General features: G+C 36.2%; 1 protein-coding gene and 1 long non-coding RNA gene across 6 annotated transcripts in view; both read left to right on the top strand.

Annotated features, from left to right (window-relative positions):
- LOC126048201 (uncharacterized) overlaps positions 1-22596 on the top strand; it is a 566030-nt gene that overhangs the window by 216407 nt on the left and 327027 nt on the right. The window lies entirely within an intron of this gene.
- The window catches only part of IFT88 (intraflagellar transport 88), a 48991-nt gene that overhangs the window by 21547 nt on the left and 4848 nt on the right, over positions 1-22596 (top strand). For 4 of the 5 annotated variants that reach the window (XM_049822808.1, XM_049822804.1, XM_049822806.1 and 1 more), the window contains 8 exons: positions 48-234; positions 448-556; positions 2042-2192; positions 3335-3450; positions 6358-6410; positions 9497-9562; positions 11330-11436; positions 17122-17182. In XM_049822808.1, coding sequence (XP_049678765.1) covers positions 48-234; positions 448-556; positions 2042-2192; positions 3335-3450; positions 6358-6410; positions 9497-9562; positions 11330-11436; positions 17122-17182 — 850 coding nt within the window. Of the gene's footprint in view, positions 1-47; positions 235-447; positions 557-2041; positions 2193-3334; positions 3451-6357; positions 6411-9474; positions 9564-11329; positions 11437-17121; positions 17183-22596 lie in introns of those variants that run through there. The other variant, XM_049822809.1, reaches the window with a different exon arrangement.

Raw genomic sequence — 22596 nt, 5'->3', positions numbered from 1 at the left:
AAATTGATTGACAAATGACTAATACAATGTTTGTTTTGTTCATGTAGGAGAACGAATTGGCACAAGCGACTAACTATGCAGACTTAGCTGTAAATTCTGATAGGTACAATCCAGCAGCTCTAACTAACAAAGGAAATACTGTTTTTGCAAACGGAGACTATGAAAAAGCAGCTGAGTTTTATAAGGAAGCTCTCAGGAATGATTCCTCATGCACTGAAGCACTTTATAATCTTGGTAAGCCAAGATTGTGGTTATCAGTTTGGTAAGTCTTGCTCGTGGGTAAGAATTATAAGCATGGCTGTTGCGAATAGAGTCTGTCAATGTCAAGGCAGTTACACTGCCTCTGAGTACCATGTTCCTATTTAATTTTTCTTGGTTATTCTGTCAGTTAATATGCCGAAGTCATCTTTTTCTCATTGCATTAATACTGTAACCTTTATTTTTTAGGTCTGACATACAAGAAGTTAAACAGAATAGAGGAAGCTTTGGATTGTTTTCTGAAACTCCATGCAATCCTTCGAAATAGTGCCCAAGTCCTTCACCAGATAGCAAACATGTATCTTTTTCTGGATTTTGATAAGGGATGGTGGTTTTAGTAAACTCATTTAATCTGAAATATGTGTTTCAATCATGATGCAATGACTTAGAAATTTACTGTAGTGTCCATTATAATTAGGACGATCATGCATAGATTCATTCTCTGATGTTTTTGAAAATGAGAACAGAACTTAAAACCTTCTTAGACGTTTCCAGTGAAGCAAGTGAAGAAACACATTAAGATTATTCACATTGCAGGGAATACATTTACACTCAGTATTAAATTATGTCCTGGAATATTTAAAATGCTGCTGATTTTATTATGAAAATAATGTGGCAGACGTAAGCACAATTGAGTAAAACCTTTAAGAAAGAAATAATACATTTAATGAAAGTGAAGTTCTGTTCTGAAAGCTGTTTTCAGATTAGTTGGTGTATGTGTAAGAGAATAATTGTCTCCCAACACTGCAAAAGCTCAGCAGATTGAAAAGCTGAGGAGGGGAGGGGTTGGCTTTGCACATCACCAGTGATATTCTACACTATGAATTTCTTTAACAATGCTTCTGAGGATGTGCAAACTGTAATAAAATCCTCCCCAAGGCAGAACAGATTCCAGTTGCTGTACTACACTTTTAAGAATAGTGAAGGTAATAAAAATATATTTTAGTCAGTAAAATAAGTAACCTCCAAAAATACAAAAGGGCTGTGATCTCTATTGCATGTATAGCCCCTTTACAACAGCATAAATGGCCCTACAACTCCCAGTTCCCATCTGGGGGAAAATTTCTCTGTTCTGCTGCTATGTAAAACTGCTTTCTACCAATACTAAAAAGCTTTTTCCATGAAGGGTAGGGTGCAGCAGAAACTGAAAAAAAAATGTTGGGCAGTAGCTTCAGCTCGCATTGCTGCAGAGGTCTGGGCCATTGTGCCCTCAAGGCTGACTGAGGAGGGGAGAGCACACTGCAGGCCTAATTACAGCTAAAGCTGCCGCTGTTCTCTGGACCAGAATCGTACACTGTGCTGTGCTGCTTAGACGTACAGCAGAAAATCTCACTGAAGGCAAAAGTCTGTTCTTGAGTACAGCAGTTTTACCTAATCGCTTACTTTAGAACAAAATGATGTATTAGAAAAAATTAACCAAGTTGTAAAGGCTACAAATTGCCTGTTTCTCACACTTGATTCTTATAAATGAGGAAGTCAAAGTGAAATTAGTGACAGAGAGAGAGGAGTACCAAGCCCAAAGTTCGGTTGAGCCCAAAATGTTTTAAAGTAAAAGAGCAGCCAAAGGCTCTGAATATTTCTCTTTCTTCAGCATAACAAAAATGCTTTCTGATATGAATGAAATTATGAAAATAATGCTTAAAAAAAAAAGGCAAGCCAATGTATCTCCATACTACAGTGACTGGTGTATCTGTCCAGCATATGGATTACATTATGTAAAGTAGTAGAATTTTGACTAAATCAAAATGTCATCGGCATCAGTACTTGACTGAAGAAAACTCAGATATGAGATCATGGAAGATCCCAATCAAGCCATAGAGTGGCTCCTGCAGTTGATCAGTGTAGTACCAACTGATCCACATGTACTTTCAAAGCTAGGGAAATTATATGATAATGAAGGTGATAAATCCCAAGCTTTTCATTATTACTATGAGGTACTTGCTCTTTATTGCTTTTCCAATGCACTTTGTCATAACTGAAGAAAATTTTGCTGTAAAGTTCCTAATTCAAATTAACAGTTGACTCATTTAAACTTCTTAAAATGTCATCCAAAAAAGGAGGGGGGGGGGGAAAAAAAGATATTTTGGGGGAGAGAGAGTTGACAAAATCTAATTTTTGTAGTTGGAGCCTAAGGAAACACATAGCCTGTGTTTCCACATGGTATTTGACTTTCATTTTTCATATGGTTCTTTATATTGACCCCCAACAATTTTAATTTAAAATATAGTCTGAGATGAAGTAAAAAATGGATATGTTAAATATAATTTTAAAGATGTGTAACATGACTGTGTTGATTGGAAGCTATATCTGTATAATGGGTATGGAGATATAATGTGTTTGTGTTTATGTGTCTAAGTTTATATGCTTTAATGGTATAGCTAGCTACACATTATGTATACACAGTTGCCTAAAGATAGGCATCCTCTCTCATTTCAAACCAGCTTTAGTACTGTCTGTAGACATTCTTCTGTTTTAGAAACAGGAGTAAGACAGGAAGTTGCTCTGCTGCAATCTGAGAGTTCTTTTTATCTGTGTAAAGTGAGGATGACCAAAGGCTGTGTTGCAATCTGAATGCTAGTGGAGTTGTGCTTGATGATAATTTTGGTGCCTGTTTCAGTGGGAATTTTTGAAAAGCCAAAGTGTTATTTCCGTACAGATGTATTTCATGGAAAAGAATGCTTTTAGGCGAGTTTTCCAGCAGGCTGATTTGAGTGTGGGATTGTACACGTATTAGTTAGCATTGTTTAATGTTTTAGGTAACTTAATCACATGTAGATATGTTCTAAGTAAACATTTTTGCTGTTGCAAACTATTTAAAATAATATTTCAAATAAGGCTAGGTGGAAAATGTGACAGACTCATCTCAGGTAACTTCTAAAATGCATTCTGTAATTAGAAAAGCTGGCATGCTTTTTTTTTTTAAAGGATTACTTAGTATAGCACACTACTTCCATTCATATATTACACGTTTTTGGCATCTGGAGAATTAAACACTTGAGTAAGATATTCCAGAAGTAACATAAAGATGTTGTTTATCACTAAAATTGTGTTTCTTTCACCTTTCCTATTTTGTCAGTCATACCGGTATTTCCCTTCAAACATTGAGGTCATTGAATGGCTTGGAGCCTATTACATTGACACCCAGTTTTGTGAAAAAGCCATTGAGTACTTTGAAAGAGCAGCACTTATCCTGTAAGTAATTATTATTTTATGCCTACTCAAATATTTTGTGATTAGACATCCATAAGTATACCTAGAGATAAATTAGTTGGATAACTTTAATAATATAGGCAAATACCAGAGTTAAAAATATTTTGGATATTATTTAATTTTCTCAACTTTCTCTTCATTTACAATGTGTTTTTGCTCTTACTGTGCAATTTCAAAGTTAAGTGAGATCCTCCTTTGGGCCCAAGATAGTATTAGGTATTAGAATCTCTTTTCTCTATCCTCCGCCATTAAACACAGCTGTGAAGTGGGGAACAGCTCTCCTAAGTCACCAATATGCCCTTATCTATGGCTTTATATGAAATATTTCCTTTCTATTATTTTATCACGTGGTGAGGATTTTTTTTAAAGAAATCCATCTTTTAGCAGTTCTTGCTGCATTTCCACTTTTCACGTAACTTCTACTTCCATAAAAAGGATATTACAAATAAGGTTTCAAAGTAAGCAAAAATGTGCAGTGCAGAATTACCAATGGTCAGTGAAAATAAGTTGACAGATCAAATTGATCTGATAGAGATATTTGAAATGTATTGAGTTCAGTTCAGCAACTTAATTGCTGAAATTGTCCTTTAGCAGAATATGATGCACTTAAGAATGTATCTAGGCCATATATTTTATTCTAGATCAGAAAGAGAGCTTACCAGAAAAACGGTTAATAAAAAAAAATGTCGTCAAATTTAAATCTGTAGTCCAGAGTTCAAACAGAATTCTAAAAAGACATGCATACAGTCTTTTTATGTGGAAACCAATATTTCTGTCTATGTTCATGAAGAATTTTGTGTTAATAGACCAACTAAAATTCATGCAACTTAAAATTCACTCCAACAAGTGTGAATTTCTCTATTTTTGTTTTGGGAAACCTATCAAAAATCAGGCTAAGCAAAACTCAGTTACTGCTTGTCTTGTGATGATCTAAAATTTGTCATTCTTTCTGTTCTGTGAATCTGAATGCCATGCATGAAAAAGACAGCATGTGAACAAAAATTTGTACAATATTATTCAAGGAAAGATTGTACTTGCAAATAGGTAGTTAGAAATTCAGTAAAAAATACTAGTTCTGACTTTGAAAGAGCTTGAGTTAGAGTAGATATTAATTACAGAAAAGAAAATCCAAGGTGTAAATAAGGATTAAAAATTGAAACAAAAATAAATAGAAAAATGTAGACTTCACCCAAATTGTGGTATAATTATAAAGAAATAGAGATGTAGATTAGATGAAAATACACAGGAGACAGTTCACAGAAATGACAGTTCACAGGTTTGGCAGTATTCTTTTCAGTATAAATATTGGCCACCTTAAAAAAATTATATTTTAGTCAAGCTATGAGATAGCATATGCTGGCATTCACAGCCTTCTTAGAAACTTTGGAAAGAAATACCTGAAACTAAAAATAATTATTTCATAATCTTGTTTTGGCAATGATCTAAATATTTTATGCTTCATGTTGGACTCAGTCTATGCATGAAACATGAAGTATGTGGATTGTAAAGTATTTAAGATTATTTGGCATATGACATTCTTCATTATTATTTGTAATTGTAATCTATCTGTAATACAGAGAAATGATTTCTCTGTAGGATAAGACTGTTAATAATAGGTAACAGAACATAGACATTTTGGTGTTTGGTATTAAAAATAGAGTCTAGATATGCTAGCTCCTAAGTATGAATGTTGGGTTAAAAATTGCTACTAATTGTAAGTAAAATTACATTTTTAAATTATAACTATTTTAATGGTGACCAGCATTTTTTAGTTTAATATTGTTTAGTGTATTCAGTGTTTTAATCACAATAATTACATTTTAAATTGCATACTAAGATAACACATTAAACAATGAATTGAGAAACAGTTTTTCATTATTTTACATTTTACCAGCATGACAAATCTATCATTAAAAGGAGTTTTGCAGCTAATGCTGGCTGCTGAGAATTTATTCTCTCTAGAATTTTCATATTGAACTGCGTAATAAACTTTATTATGGTGTCTACTTGACTGCCTTTATTGTTTGCAGACTTATTCAGCTGAAACTAAAAAAGGTAAAGCAGCTGTCTTTGATAAACTTGTTTGGCAGCTACCAGGCAAACAGATTATTTAGAGTTAAAAATGGCCTGTGGTGTGACTGGAGGGAAAAACTGAAGAGAATAAGTACAAAACTGTTCTGAAAATGTTAGCGCACAGTGCCTTTGGGATTTGCTACTGTTGAATTTTAAGCAGCATGTGAAAAGTGCTTTGGCTTATAGAGCATCCTTATACTGTTGACATGAAAATTTCCTAATTTTAACATTATCTTGATAAGAATGAGGTAAGAGTCCAACAGTTTTGTTGTACGTGCTGAAACTTCTCAAATATTTTCTCATCCACATCTATCACCATTGTGTGCTAAAAAGAGAAGGACAGGTAGCAGCTAGGGCTTCGAGGTGACACAGAGGAGAAGCCAGGGTTCAAAGCTCTAAGTGGGTTGTGTGCTTCCTGGCAGGGATCCCTTGGACATGCTTCGGACCCTACTGGTGGGGACTTCCTCAGAATACAGTTTAGCATTTTGTTCTCCCCCATCGCGTGGTTCTGCACCTCAGACAAAGATTAGTGGTTCACATGTCAGGTCTACTAGTTGTCTGGTGCACAAAATCACGAGCGGTAGAAAGCCTGAAACATAGGACTACAAATGAGTGCCATCAAGGCCTGAACGTGGGAGCATGACGCAGGGGTGAACTGTGCATGAACTGAGCAAGCTAAATTCTTTCTAGGAAGGCAATATGCTAGGTGAAAAACTTTAAGAGTAGTTTAGTCGTAGGTCTTTACCAATGCTATGCAGATTATTTTGCTTATTCACTGCTTGGCAGTGTGCATAATTTTATTTTATTTATATGCAGACCGACAGAAGTGAAGTGGCAGTTGATGGTTGCCAGTTGCTACAGGAGAAGTGGTGAGTTCTGTAACTTTCTTGTAATTGGTTGGAGGTTTGTAAAATTTTTTGTAATTAGTTGGGGTTGTTCAGCCTGGAGAACAGAAGCCTGGAGAATACATAAAGGGGGCTTATAAGAAGGATGAAGAGAGACTTTTTACCAGGGCCTGTAGTGACAGAACAAGGGGCAACGGTTTTAAACTGAAAGAGGGTAGACTTAGATTGGACATAAGGAAGAAATTTTTTACGATGAATGTGGTGAGACACTGGAACAGGTTGCTGTTATGGGGCAGGGTGGGGGGAGTAGATGGGGAGCTCGGATCGCTTAAAGAATCACCTTCAGTTGTCCTAGCAATACAAAAATGATTTAATAGAAATTTATATAAAAGTGCAACATCACAGAATTCAATGGCAAAGTTCACTCTATTACTTAGTACATGGATGAAATGCGCTCAGGATAGAGACCAAAAATGTAATAGGGTAAAAAGAAATATTACAAAGAAAAATCAAGTTAGAATTAATTTCTTGTGATTTGTGCAAAGATCAGGAATGTGGAAAAGTAAAGGGAGACCCTTCCGTTGAATCACGAGGTTCAGAGAAGACCCCCTTGCTTTCTAAACTCCTGTCAGGAGTCTAGGTGTGGCTGGATCGACTCCTAGTCCCAGACTTGGTCAATGGTTTATATCTAAAGAGATTATGAGTATAATAGCAGCCTAACATTCATTCACAATTGAATAAAATTCACAACAGTAATTTAAGTATAAATTTGAAAGTAATAGCTTATAATATACTTACTATAATACACTTAATATAGACTATTCAGGTTGGTACATGCGCATGCATAAAGATACTAAGAGATATACATATAAGAGAGGAAAAGATAGTAAAAGAGGTTTACCTGTTAAAAATTCCTCTCGAGGTAAGTGAAAAGATTCACTTCATATGCTTCGGCATCTTTCTCAACGGGCGAAGGGTCAAGCCTTAAGGAGTGGAAAGTATCACCCCAGGTCGTGTCAGCTTTTGGCAACAGACCTCCGATTTTTGCAAACAGGAAAGTTCGCAAGCTCTGAGAGGTGTCCCACTCAGAGGGGGATGATGGTCACAGCCCGCTGCGGTCCAGGAGAGCTCCAACGGCCTCACTTAATATTGCTGTTTATAGGTTTAGGAGATGATTGACTTTAGTCATCAACAAATTGCTGGAATCCCAGCTGCACTGGTACTGTTTCATGTGCAGAGAAGGAAAGCTCCGAGACTGTCTGAGAATAACTTAAAACACAGACACAGGATGTTCCAGGATTGTCAGGGGAGGACTGGAATATCTCAAGGTTGTTATGGGAGAGAACTGGCTATCTCTACTCCTGTCCCCCGCCTCTGCCAGGCAGCAGGAGTCCTTGAGATGCAGAGCATAACTCCCTGTCCAAGCTGTGTAGGAGTTCCTGGCACAGTCAAGGGTCACTTAACTGCCTGACTCATTACACTTATGCTAAGGCCTAGCGAGCCTTCCCGAGTTCATAAATTAGCCTGGAGAGGGGGAAGAAATGCACCGCCACCGTTGCCCAGAGAAGTTGTGGATGCCCTGTCACTGGAAGTGTCCAAGGCCAGGTTGGATGGGGCTTTGAGCAACCTGGTCTAGTGGAAGGTGTCCCTGCCTATGGCAGGGGGGTTGGACTAGATGATCTTCAAAAGTCCCTTCCATCCCAAACAATTCTATGATTCCATGATTTGTTTTGATTATTTTTTTCTTTTGAACTTTTCCGCCTGATGTGAATACTGGTCCTAAAGTTTGTTTGAAAATTCAGTTACATATTATTTTATTATGAATTTTCTGTGTATATGTAATAAAACATGACTTTTCTTTTAAGTTCAGGAAGTGTGCCTGCACTGACTTATGCATGAAACACTCCTTGTGCTGTTAAATAAATAAAATAGAGAAGATACTACAGCATAAATGATCTGATAGAAGTTTTTTTTAATGTAATTATACTACCCTCTGATCTAACATAAGTTGCTTAATTCCCATTCCTTTTCAACAGCATGTATAATTTTTCAATATTAAAATAGTATTTGCATTACACAAACAAAAGACAGTCTTTATGTGCTGTATTTTCTTACTGGGAACATAATATGCCAATAAGTAAAATGGAAAGAGACTAATCTTTCTGGGTTTTTCATCACCTAAAATGCATTCGAGATACTTGATGTAAATGATACTCTTCTTTCTTGCTGTCCCATTTTGTCACTCTCCTTTATGCTTCTTTAGAACTTTGCAGAACAGACTTCCATAATAAATAAGTGCATTTTCTCGCTGCTCAGTTATTTAATACAACCGTGAGAAAAGGAACAGGACCTGGGGAAGTCAGTGAATTAACAACAGTCAGCACCACACAAAACTAGACAGATTAACTGTTTTCCCAGCAAAGAAACACAATGGTTTTGGCAGCTTTTTAGATCACTTATGATTCATTGGCAAAATTCCTGGCTTATCGTGTTAACACGCAGCAGGTCAGTTTGATCTCTACCTTGCACTAGGAAAATAAAAATAGTGGTATCTCAACAGATATTTTTGTCAGGTATTTTATGGATATGAGGTTTTAGATTCACAGGGTCTATCAGTCCTTTCCATAATAATCAAGCTGAGCCAAAACTGAAGGCAGAAGTCTTAAAGAATACTTGCTCACTACCAAAGGAGAGAGACACAGTATTCTAATGGAAGGAAGGACAGGCAGAGCTCAGCTGTTACACATTTCTATTTGACCAATCCATACATTTGCAGCCTTTGATAAGACCTGATATGCTTGATAGAGTTTGTCTAACAGATGTGCCATAGAACAATAGGGTCCTAGAGGCAGGTCAAAAAAGGGGCAAAAATCAGGAAACTCTTCTTCGTTAATTCTGTTATTTACTGAGTAACTTGGACTGTTTTCAGATGCTCTTAATTTTTACTATCAATAATTAAAGAATGTTAAGTTTGGTTTTATCAGATTTGGTCTCATAATATTAAATCATGTACTCAAAAGATGAAGTGATGTTAAACTGTATCGATTTCTCATCAGATATTCTTTTTTATGTTTGGATATGTGGACAGGAGATGTTTGGTTTGTTTGCAGGTAACTACCAGAAAGCTCTAGAGAAATACAAAGTCATTCACAGAAAATTCCCGGAGAATGTTGAATGTAAGTTGTTTCATTGAGTGGTACAACTATCAAAGGAAACTTATTACATTGAATATGTGTGTTAGTAATGGTATGATGTAAGTATTTTTCATATGAAAATATTTTCATGAACTAACATTTTTATTCATGCTAATGCTGCATGTTGTCTGTGACAACACTAAAGCATGATTTAAGAAATATTAGGGTAATGCTGAAGAAGAGAGATGAAAATTAACTGTAGCAGATTGGTTGGGTTCTTTCTCATACATACTTCCTAAATTTTAGAACTATGTTACTTATTTAATCTTTCTTACAATAAAATACATGTATTTTTACTTCTAGTCCCTGCTAGCTGAAACTCCTGCTGTAAATTTCTAGATATGAGAAAATCTTATTGTTAAGTTTTACCAAAGCGAGGCCTTCCAAAAGTATGTAGAGGGTGAGATTTTGTTGTTGGGTTTTAAGTATAGGTAGTCAACCAGTCTCTGGAAAATCCATAGAGAATTTCAAACTCACCTACAGGAAACATAACTTTGAAGAGTAAGACATTTTGCAGAATCAGTCACAGCTGTACTCTATATGAAAAAGCCCTGCAGAAAATAAGGCTTGTCACTGGTTGTGAAAACATCCTCCTATTCCAAAATACAAGGTTGTCACCAACAAGCTTAAGCTTTTAAATGCTATGTGAGGAGAACATTCACTGTATTTTAAAATCAAATTATATTGTTCTGCTTTAACAAACATACTGCTTTTCTAAAGAGGAATCATACAGCTCTGTTGTACAAGAGAAATTAAATATTATGACTCCTCAAAGTTATAAGCAAAATGTCATGTTCATATTTGTCACACATTTCAGAGAGGTAGAGTATTTAGTAAACCTTTTAGAGTGCTGATATTTTTCTGAATGTAGTTTCTACAGATTACAAAATGGAGGCAGGAGTTAGACAAGACACTTTAACTGATTTTAAAGTTTTCTGCTGCTGAAACAATGGTTCTTCACTCATCCATCCCTGACCATGTGCTCCCAACCACTTTCCTTATGCTCGTTCTGATGCTTATCTGATCCCTCAGTGACTTGAGTTCAGCTCTCTAAACCAGCAGAAAACTAATTTAGCACAAAAAGAAAGTAACATATTTGTAAAAGCAGTTGGGAGAGTAAGGGGTCATGCCATGCTTGTTTCTGCTTCAGAGGCAGTTCTTTCAAAAGGATGTTGACAAACACAAAGGAATAGCAACAATGTTTTCAGAGTTTGGTATAGTGACTCAAGAGACTGTTTTTAGGGGTTCTTTTTGTTCCATCATGCAGTTACAGTTGTCTGGTTTGTTGGTGTTTTTTTAATTCTGTAAATACTAATCTTTAAAAAAAATCAGCCACAGCAACAGAAAAAACAAACAAACCATTCTGATGCACTTGGTATTTGTAAAATTGTTTTCAACAAAATGCTGTTGATAGTGGCTCCTCAGTAATAACCTAGTATCATTATTATGCTTTCCAGTTCCCAAAATATTTTCTGTATGTCAAGTCTTCTGAGCCAGATGAGTTAGTATATCTTGCACCTTCCATGTATATAAATGGCATTTGTATTGTTCATGCACGTAGACACTGCATCACAGAAAGTGTTGAATTGCAAAATATCACAGCTTGCATAGTGATACTGGACTAGAGTCACCTTGTATTCACAGTTATTTGTATTGTTTGCCATTCTGTATGTCCAGTTCTGTTAGGGTGCATTTGTAGTTTGGCCTGCTTGTAAGCCTTTTTTTAACGACATTTTGCTTTTCAATTAGGCCTCCGATTTTTAGTTCGTCTCTGCACAGATATGGGGCTGAAAGAAGTCCAGGAGTATATGACAAAGCTCAAGAAAGTGGAAAAATTAAAAGAAATAAGAGAGCAGGTAAGCTTGTTTCTTTCTGTGATTATACAGTATCACTACATACATAGATGAAGCTAAAACAGTGTTTATGATACTGCAAGATAAAACGTGTATTAACTTCCTGGTTTAGAGAGGGTTGTGTTTTGCATTTTGGGGGGTTTTAGTTTAAATTACTGATCCACTTTATATCTGTCTGAATGGTTTTTGAGCACTGGATTTTCTGTGATTTTTAAATACTAGTGAAAGATGGGTTATGTAGATGTGATGGGAATGCTGGAGCCACCCACATAATTCAATGTCTCTGGAATGTCGTCTTTCCTACTTATTTGCCAGACTATATAAATTGTATTTATGAGCCAAGTAGTAATGCAACTATAGGGAGAGAAGGGGAGCCTAAGAATTTGTCCATGTAGTAGAACTCCTTTTTGCTATATACAAAGCTGCAACATTGACAGATTACATAGGAAGAAGTAAATTATTCATGTTAGTGCCATGTTTTAAACCGAAAAAAAATTTCCGTGGAAAAGCTACAGGCTGTGAAAGGTATAAGATCATAACTTCTGTTCTGTTCAGAGGAGTGAGCGTGTGTGTGTGTGTGCACACGCATGCATTGTTTTCTTGCTATTCCTGTAATAAAGTAAGATTTTAAAATTAAAATCAGTTTCTTGTTTGGAAACCATTATCTGTGCTCTTTAGCTGCAAAGTGTTCAAGCTTGCTCTTCTTTTCCAGTGAATTGCTTCAAAGCTACATAGTTGCATTAGAACATGTTAAGTCTTAATTAATATACTGTGCTCCTAGTAACACTTCCTGGCTCCCTTTTGGTGTCAGATAATGTGTAAATGCATCCATAGTTACTTCACTTTTACTTCAATTCCAGAGAGTCTGAGTATGCACATGTACACTAGGACACTTTAAAAACAAAACTCACAAAGGGAAACACTGATCCAAGGATTCTAAATTTATGCTACAACCTCACTTTGTGGGGCTAGTTGAAGTACATTGGGTTGGATTTTCAGTAAATGTAAAATTTAAAGCACTTTGAAGAATGGACAAAAAGTAGTCCACTAATGCAGTGGGGCTAATATTCCTCCATGTCTCCCCCATAATGGTATCCATAAGCAAAACAGATGACCAGATACAATGTTCCTATTCTGCAAAACTCATAGTTAAGAGGTCACTCTGAAGTGTGTTAAACAGGCTTTGCTTTGTTTGTAGGGAATATCAGTTCAATGTCAGTGATATACATAGTTCTTTGCAATAACTTCCAATACCTCAGTGCTTTACTCGGGAAAGCTTAGAGATGAAACCAGTTAAAACTGGATTATTTTATAGTTGGTAAGAGAGAGAGAGGTCCTTGGAGATGGAGAAGTTGTCTATTTCCTTGTATTTAATTCCAGCATTTTTTACACTGAAGGTGTTAATTATGTACCATAGATCTGCAAATGTTGAGGATTCTATGGAAAACACTTCTTTCCTTTAAGAAAGTTAATGTTTGAATATGTAATAAAATAAAATAAAATAAAAATTGTCACATCTCTTCCTGTTTATTTCATGATGGAAGCGGGAGCTTTCCTGAACACATCTGAACTTTCTGGTGGGGAAAAAGCTACCAGTAAAATATTTAAAAGATTAAATACTCGAAGTTATTTAAGATTTTAGTAACACAGAAATTATGTCTAAGTTATGGGTTTTTTTCATTCTGACTACATTGTGTTAAGGATCTTCATTGAGTAGTACCTGAATGACAAAGATATCAATGGAATTCAGTACAGGTGCACGGTAGCACAAGTTATTGCATAGTTGTTTTAGACCGTTCAGACTTTAATAGTGATCGTAATTCAGCCATGACATGGAAAGCTCACTTTGTGTATTACATTTCCATACTCCTGAGTCCGGTCACAAAACTAACCTTGCAAAGCAGAATCAGAATGGTTTGGGTTGGAAGAGACCTTTAAAGATTGTCTAGTGCACGCTCCTGCCATGGGCAGGGACATCTTTCACTGCGTCAGGTTGCTGAAAGCCCTGTCCAGCCTGACCTTGAACACTTCCAGGGATGGGGCATCCACAATTTCCCTGGGCAACCTGTTCCAGTGTCTCACCACCCTCATCATAAATTTTTTTTTCCTTACATCCAGTGTAAGTCTACCCTTTTTCAGCTTAAAACCATTGCCCCTTCTCCTGTCATTACAGGCCTTGGTAAAAAGTCTGTCCCCATCCTTCTTATTGCAGGCTTGCAGTACTTAAAGGGGGCTTAGAAGGTATCCGCAGACACTTCTCTTCTCCAGGCTGAACAACCCCAACTCTCTCAGCATTTCTTCATAGGAGAGGTGTTCCAGCCCTCAGATCAATTTCGTGGCCCTCCTCTGGACTTGCTCAACAGGTCCATGTCTGTCTTGTATCAGGGATGCCAGATCTGGATGCAGAGTAGAGGGGAGAATAAGGTATCTATGATGGCTCTTCTAATTAGTCAAAGCTTTGAGGTAGATCTGCCTAAATATTTTCCTATAGCATGTTGCCCAGAAAAGAAAACAGGCTTTTAAATTCAAAGCAGCCTGATTTTGTTGTAATTTAAACTAAACCAATTTTCTTTTAAACAGAGAAAACTGAAATGCACTAGGTAAAAAAAAAAAAAAAAAAAAAAAAAAAAAAAACAAACCCAAAACAAAACAACACCTGCGCTTCCTGCCCTGCCCCCTCAAAATGATGATCACCACCAATAGAAATAAAACAGGTTTCTAGTCAGCTCTGTCAATGTCATCCTTGCAGGTAGGCCCATGCTTCCAGCCTGAGTGAGCTCGGTGAGTTTCTGAAAGACAGCAAAATTCTGCCCCTGTGGTTCCTAGTACATTCTCTTTGGAACCTCTGAAGCCTGATCCTTTGCTTTCTGCTCCTTCTTGCAGCTCCTTGTCATGGAGGGACATGCTTCCATCTCCCTCTTCTGGCTCTCATCTGCCACACTCAGAAATCTCCTAAGTTCTGTGTCTCCTCAAAGAAAGGAACAACTTTTTCTGCCCCCCAAGGAACCCACTGACCCAGTTTTCTTAAAAATCAACACCATTGTAGATGTAAAGGAACAAAGACTCTAAGAAAAGAAAGATGTTACAGAATGCACTGCGATTTAGTATGCTGCTGGCCTCTATTAAAAGTTCAATATCTTTCTGTGACAGAATCTCAACATCAGTGCTGTCTTGCAAGCAATAGCCCTGCAGTTCCTTTTTTGCTATTGGTATTACATCTGGGTTCCCATCCCCTGGTTTTGGGTTGGGGATTTTGTGGGGGCTTTTTGTTTGCTTGCTTGGTGTGTGAGTGTGTGGTTGTTTCAGTCTTATGTCTACCATCTGGCTTTGGAAATTACTAGGTATTTTTGTCCTAAGAAATTCCTTCTGTCATCCATGAGCATATAGTCATAAACTATACTTTCAAGTTCTAAAATTACCAAATTTTAATATTTCACCACCTAAGTTTCCAATGGAAACACTGGTTTCAGTTAGCAATACCAGATAATAGTTTAATTCCTGCTCCCAATTTCAGACTAACCCATGATTTCTCGATTGCACCCAGTAAAGAGAAAATAGATAAATGCTAGTGTAATATACCTACATTTCAAAGTCTGCACACAGATTTTGTCTTCCTGTAGAAATTTATCAAAATTTGCTATTCTGGCATTGTTTTTCCAGAATAAGTATATCCACATGGAGTTTATACCAAAATAAATATTCTGGAGTACTTACTTCACTCAGTTCTCAAATATGGACAAGTTGTTAAATACTTCCAGCCAAGAATCTAGGAACATCTGTGGGGTTCATTCTCTGTAGAAATTTTTCTCCCTGCCTCTTGCAGCGTTGGATTTTTACTGTAACCTTCATATGTTGGTTTTTTCTTTCCTTTTATTTTTTTTTAAACTGTATTAATCTTCCTTTTTCATGTTTTAGTTTAAAAAAGAGAGGTAACAGTGTAAAAGTTCACGCAACCTTCTTGGCACTGATGTATACACACATTACTATTTATTTCCGTTAAGTGAGCTTAATGACTGAAAATGAGGGACTGATTGGGTGTGGTGTGAAGCACTGATGATAGGTGCAAACACTGGGGGGGACTTACTGCCTTTACCTTCAGGCATCTACATCTGGACTAATCATCCTAAATGTCTTTTGCAGTCATGGGAGAGAAATAGGCATTTTTAGGGTGGAAATCATTGGACCTATTTTAAATGTCTGCTTTTAGTATGGGATGACTTATAAACTACTCACTTGGAACTTTACAGGAATTAGTCATATGCTTAAGCTATAGTACTTGTGCAATATCGTCGAGTGAAGTCCTAGGATGTAAATGCCATGAGGGCACTATCATATAGGGACCACTTCCCTCTGCCAGACAGAAGCTGAGCTTCCACTGGCAGACTTGTTGTCAGTCATTCAATATTTGGAGAGTCTGAACATGCTTCCTGAAGGACTGATATATGCTACTTCACTGGACTGTGAATAGGATATTTAATCCAAAATTCAGAGAACATATTTTAGACTTGAGGATTTCCCAAAATAAATAAAAAGTATGAGAAATTCTGGTCCCAGACTGGATCGCTCCAAGACCATTCCTGGTTTCATGCTAGGCTTGCTGCTTTCCTGTCTGACTCCTGTGAGTTTTGACTTAACGGTTCTTCCTTTTTCTGTTGGCGTGAATCTTGAAAGTTCTTTCACTTCTTCTGTGTCATTTCAACTTTGCCAGACTCCATGGTATTTTTCTGGTGAAAATAGGTGAAGAAGCTACAGTAAGTGACCTGAATACATGGTTAGGCAGTGTGTACGTGTTTTAATCAGATCCTGAATTAATATTTTGAAATAAGATGCAGAGGTTACTTATATTAACAGCTGAGTGCTTTAAACGCCAAGTTTTTGTACCCATCTGTCAAATAGTCCCTCACTGAGATGTACCTTCTTGTAATTGACAACATATTTGCATGAGAAATTTGGTGGTTTTCCAGGAGAAGCCAAGTCTGCCATGCAATACAGAGGTACTGCTTTGATAAACAGTTAAAAGTTTTCAAATAACACTAAAAAAAACACAGCTGGAAGATGTTTATGGTACCTTCCTCAGTGCAAGAGAGCTGACTTTTTAAACACAGCTTTTAAAGTATTTACCTTCACCTTTATCTTGCATTTAACACTCAACAGCAAATTAAATTTTGCTGTGAAGTACAGTGCTGTGCCAAGTATTCAAAATTTAAGATCTATGGGGTGAATAGTTCTTTTTATAGATTTCCCTGCATCCCCCCTTGAATCTTTACAATAATAAAATGCTTGTGGGATTTACAAGACGTTAATAGGCAGAGGCTACTTTGAACTCGTGCAAGGAGGGCTGTGTTGCCTGTTTTTTCAGCTGTACTTTACAAAGCTACATCTGAGCTATTTTTATGCACATTCCCTGTATAAATTTTATCTGAAGAAAAGTAATTTATTGAGATATTCTGTTTGAATTTCATAGAACTCTTGTTTTATGTAAACACTGGATTTAACACTGACTTTAAGGACAATTTTGTGCATTGAAAAAACATTTATTAGTTACAGTATAGTAAGCCTAGCCTTGATTCATGTTCTTCTACTGTTTTATTAATAAGCTAAGTTGAGTTTTCAATAATTATCTCTAATATATATTACTAAATGGGGGTTTTGTTCTGTTCTTTTGAAACCTTTTTCACTGTTCTCCAGCGCATTAAATCTGGCAGAGATGGCAGTGCACGTAGCCGGAGAGAAGGAAATGCTGGTGGTGGTAAGTACTTAATACCTGTGCTTAAATATCAGATTTGTCAGGTTCCTAAAGAAAATAGTTTTTCTTAAAGTGTTTGTAAAATCTCCTTACATTCAGAAATGTACACAAATATGCATTGAGTAATATGCAAGTACTTCACAAATTTTGTTTCATACTTTTTGATTATTTCATTGCTGTATGAAACCTCAACCAGTATGGCCTATGATTTGTGCTTTATATACAGATCTCAGTTTATTCCTAAAGCTAAATTTCTACTTGTTTGTGGACTTGAACATTTTTATCCCATCAACTTTGGAGTATTTACTGTAAGGAATCATATATTATAACAAAACAGAACAGGTAAGCCATGAAAAACAGGAATTCATTGTGTCTTTATTTAACGTGGAGGAAAGGGAATTTTATGCCCAATGTCTAGTCTATTACATTAGGTGTTTGTTACAAGTTCAGGAGGCTATTTTGTGCAATCAGCTCTTTAATAAGGAGAAGACACCTGTACTATCTTTGAGCTCCTTCTTCCCCTTTTCTCAGTATAGCAGAGTTGAAGTACTAGAGTCTTCCATAGAAGAAAGCTTGCTCTCTGACTACTAAGTCTCTCTGCTCTTATAGATTTACAATGCTGACTTTCATAAATGTAAAACTCTAGCAATGTAAGTCTGGAAACTGGCCTGCTTTGTCTCTTCTGCACTAGGCAGTCTGAATATTGCAGAGCTAATGATTTTTCCCTCCCATTATTAAATCCATGAAATGTTAGTAATGTTAAACCTAACTGTTCCCTGCTGCTGCTCTAAGAAAACTAGCAGACTTCAGGCTACTTCAGCCACCTGGAAAAAAAAATAATCCCTATTTTGACCCAAAAAGGAAATGGTTTCTTTGTATTCTGTTTTTGGTTTATCTTAATGTTGGTGGGTCTCATAAAAAGATACCTCCTATAAATTCTTACCTCTCTTCCCTTTTACAGAGAAATAATTTATGGATTTTTTTTTTCTTATTTGGTAATTTTATTTCTTCACCTACATAGCAGATGCTGTACTACATTTCTGTAGGGTCATGAAAAGTCATGGAAATTACTACTGTAATCTTAAGATGACCTTAGAGTGCTGTTACATTTATGAAGACTGCTCTCCTGGGTTCTCTAAGGATTAAGAATGAGCGTTGGATGCTTAAGAGAGATCTCATTCCTTTTTCAGCTTGGTAGTTTTACTAAGAAGCTTTTAAATCATTTATTGATATGTAGAAAAAACATAACTCACCTAGGATTGAATTTTACCTGTTCTGGGCCTCAGGCCAGCCAAAGTAATTCTTGGGGTGAAATTCCTTATTTTGGTAACAGAGAGGGATGGAAATGTTTCTGGACTCTCCTTTGTTACATAAGCCCTATGATCAGGCAGCCAGCAAAACAGTGGCGTGAAACAGCATTGGTCCCTGTTTTCTCTCATAAAGTGGAGATCCACTTTGACTTATAATAAATAGAAATGAAGAGCAGCATTGGTAGCAGGCAAGGGTATTTACAGCTGGGCAAAACATTGTATCAGCCATATAGGCAAATGGCACAAAGGGTTTCTTTTCTCACAGCTGTATTTTGTAATTATCCCTACCCTCACTAGTAAAAAAGGGGTATGTTATTGGGAGAGAGTGAGTCGGTAATTTAGCAAGGAGGATATAAATAACGATCAAGCTGGAAAGATGCTAAGACAACATTAATCCTCCAGACTACCAGTTTGTCAGTACTTCTTTTAAAGACAGAAGTGTCTATGGAAAGTTGTCTTCTTTAAAAAAATTTAAAAAAAATCCCTTCCCCTCCCCTCCAAAGTTGAACACATGAGGAACTTGACTGCAAGCCCTAGTAATTCCAAAGTATTACTCTTTCCCCTCATAAGCAGAGTAATGGGAGAAGAGCAAATGCAGACATTTAGGATGCTAACATTAAGAGGATGAGAGGGTAAGCAGGGTCAGAATTGACCTAGAATTTGTCCTAACAATAATTCTTAGATTGTTGTTCAAGATATGTCAAATTCATGAAAGAATGGGGGAAAAAAAAGAGTTTGGGAACAAGTCTGTTATGAGAGCATGTTTGAGAAGTCTCTGTTATACAAATTCAGTGCCAAAGATCCAACCTTTCTGGAAATGACTTGGCAAACAAGCAGAGGTACAAAGAAGGTCCTATATTGAGCCTGGAGTTAACTTTCTGCTGGGATTCCTAATTAAAAGTTGTGGTGAGATGTACTACTTATATATATTTTTAGAAGGAGTCAAAGGCATTACACATTTTTTAATTAGTAACGTTGACTCTGGGGAACCTTATCAGTGAAGAAACTGCACACTCACAGCAACAGCTGTTAAGGACGATGTTGTAGTTTGTCTACCTTTTACTGAGGATGCCTGAGAGAAACCTGAAGACCCAAACATTATTTTGTCCAGTGTTTGGCATTATTCACTTGGGTTATGAGTCTGTATTTTGCAGTTTATTAAATTTCTGTACATGGCCTGTGTGAAGACACATATGATATATAAACATGCATTATTTTATTTCAGAAGCTTAGTACACTTTTGATAAATTAATGTCTTCAAAATAAAAAAAAAAGAAACATTTGTATACATTTCAAGATTAGTCTTTTCCAGTGGTGTTGCCAAGACCAAAAGGGATCATTTTCCTATACTGTATGAGGGATTTGTTATCATTATTGAACCCAGTGAAGCATGGAATCCTCCTTAGTTTAGTACTTACTAGCTAAATGAAGTGTGTAGACATTCCAAATATTTAGGTATGATGCATATTTTATTTCTTTCCTCTTACCAGCTCGCTGCCCCCCACTTGCTGGCATTCCTAACAGATTATTCTTTTTTGCCCAAAATATTTTGCGCCTATATAGTTATTTATATTAGGACTATTATTAATTCGGGCTTCCTTGGTTTAGGAAATACGATCTAAAATTGCTTTTAAAGAGGAAGCTAAGAGGAAAGAGAACTAAGTCAGCAGGGTTTGTACTTTATAGGACACCTACTACTTTGCCAATATAAATTACAACAGAAGGTGCATGAGATGCACCAAAACATAATTTGAAGAATATGATTAGTGTAGGCATGGATGGTAGACAGAATGGAAGAAGGGAGTCCAAGAAAACGGACATCTATATCAGTGCCAGTTAAAGTCTGCTCTTGTTTTGTGAGAAGGATAAGCATTGAATCTAAAATGCCTCCCCAAAATTGAACCCATTTGTTAACTCTTATTATAATAAGTGAAATTTTCTTCTCCCCACAATTATCAGATTTATGATTTTCAATCTTTTTGATTCATATTGAAGCAGATGACGGTAAACTCCCTTAAAATTTGTCTTTTTAATTTAAAAAAGGAGAAAAGAGAAAAAAAAACAACAACCAAAACCAAAACAAAAACCAGAAGAAAACCCTACCACAAAACCCTGAAGGGAGCTAAAAGTACATCTGAGTTTAGGCAGTTCTCAAATATTTCCTTTCCAATAATATTTTCTTGTTTTCATACTCACCTTTTTGTTTTGCAGAGATGTGATAGTAACATCCAGAATTTGGAAGTTAGGACACTGTGGTCTTTACTACTCTTAAGAGATTTTTACTGTTCAATGGCATAAGGCCTTTCGTAGATAAGGGGAAGTATGACTTTAAGGAACACATTACCATAGCAGTGTTTACTTGGTCTGCATTTGCCCTGCTGTCTGAATGGGGAGTTTTGTGCTGGATGAGAGGAGCCATGCAGTCTCGGACAGGAGCCCAAAGAAGCCGTGCTGAATTCAGAAGATGAAAGGCTGAGCACTTTGCATTCTCCTTGTTACCTAAGGCTGTCCAGATGAAAGGAAACCATGCGAGAATAATTTAGGTTTCTTTTCCCTTTTTCATTTCACCTGTGATGATGTCAGTAGATAAATGGGTTTGTCCATCCCAAACAAACATCCCATATACAAACATGCTGTTTCTCAGTTTTAATATAATATTCTGCTTGATATGATGAACTTTGTTCTCTTTGGTCAAACGAAACTAAAGCCTTCTCTTCTCCAAAGATGGTGTCTTCATCCCATATATGAAAGATACACAGAGCTGCATTTAAACACATTCTGAATTTAGTGAAGCATCTGTAGTCTCTAAAGGCATTAGCCCACTATGCACTTTTACGTAAACATTTTACAGAGGAGGTAGATTACCAAACAACCTTACCCTTTGGTATCTTTTCCCAATGAGTAAAATGGTACTAACAATTCTAATTTGTCCTTTGTGATACTGGAGGAATTTCTAATCTCATCACTGTAATTGCAACTAGTGAGAATCCTTTAAAAAATAAATATAAATATCACGGATTTTATGCGTCGAAGTGATATACACACAGGTATCTTGCTAAGTAGGAAGTACAGAAACACTTAAAAAGATTTAGAATCTTTTTTGCTAGATATTACTACTTAAAATAGGATTATTCCAAAATAGGATTACATTTGCAGTATGTTGCTTTATTCATTATTCTGCCATATAAAATTAACCATTTTTTTAAAAACTAAGTTTTCTACTTTGGTGGTATTTTTTTTTCCCCTCCAAATTGTATGTGAAGGAATTAGTTCAAATCAGTTCTTGGAGGAAGTTGAACAAATCTGAATGAACGGAGCATATTATAATACAACAATGTAAATATCCTAAATATAACATTATAGGCATGACTTTTAAACAGATGAGGAGGAGTGCACTGTAAAAGATACCAGCATGCACAGTATATTATTTATGTCTTTATATGCATAGTTCCTGGTTAAGGCTATTGAACACAGACTGTGAGGGGAAGATAATGTCAGCATGATAATCCAAGTCTCAAGTATGATCATTTTACAGAGTAAATATATTTATAAATCAGATTTTAAAAATATATCGACCAGCTCTGCTTAATCAGTTACTGTTGCTTTTTCAACTCTGGAACCATGTTCCTGCAGACAGTTTATGTGTATGTGCCCATGTTACCAACTCAGACTGAGTACACTGGAACTGGCCTCCATGTGAACTACAGTCATAACATACTTTTTACATAAGAGCACAATAAGTAAATAAATAAGAAGCATGTATTAATTGCAGTGAAGGTTTGCTTAGATACAGAGAGCAATTTAGTTCAGCAGTGGTCTTCCATTATTAAAGAACTTTATTTAATTAGGAGTATGTGTTTGTACAGTTACTAGAGTAATGCAGATAGAATTAATTTGCAGTTGGAGAATTGTCTACCTGTAGTCCTTTGATTGCAAGTGCAATCAGAGAGATGTTACCACTCAAAGCTCTACTATTAGTAGAGAAAAACTACAAAAAAAGTTTTTCATCCAGCATTTTTATTATTATCCTTTGTACCAATATTAGCTTTGTTTTCTTCTGTGTATTACTTTAGTGAAAGTTAGTTTCATTCCCATCATCCAAAAGCT

This window comes from Accipiter gentilis, chromosome 19, assembly GCF_929443795.1.
Source record: "Accipiter gentilis chromosome 19, bAccGen1.1, whole genome shotgun sequence".
Taxonomy (NCBI): domain Eukaryota; kingdom Metazoa; phylum Chordata; class Aves; order Accipitriformes; family Accipitridae; genus Astur; species Astur gentilis.
The sequence above is the reverse complement of the archived record's forward strand: the minus strand, read 5'-3'. Positions and strand labels throughout refer to the sequence as shown.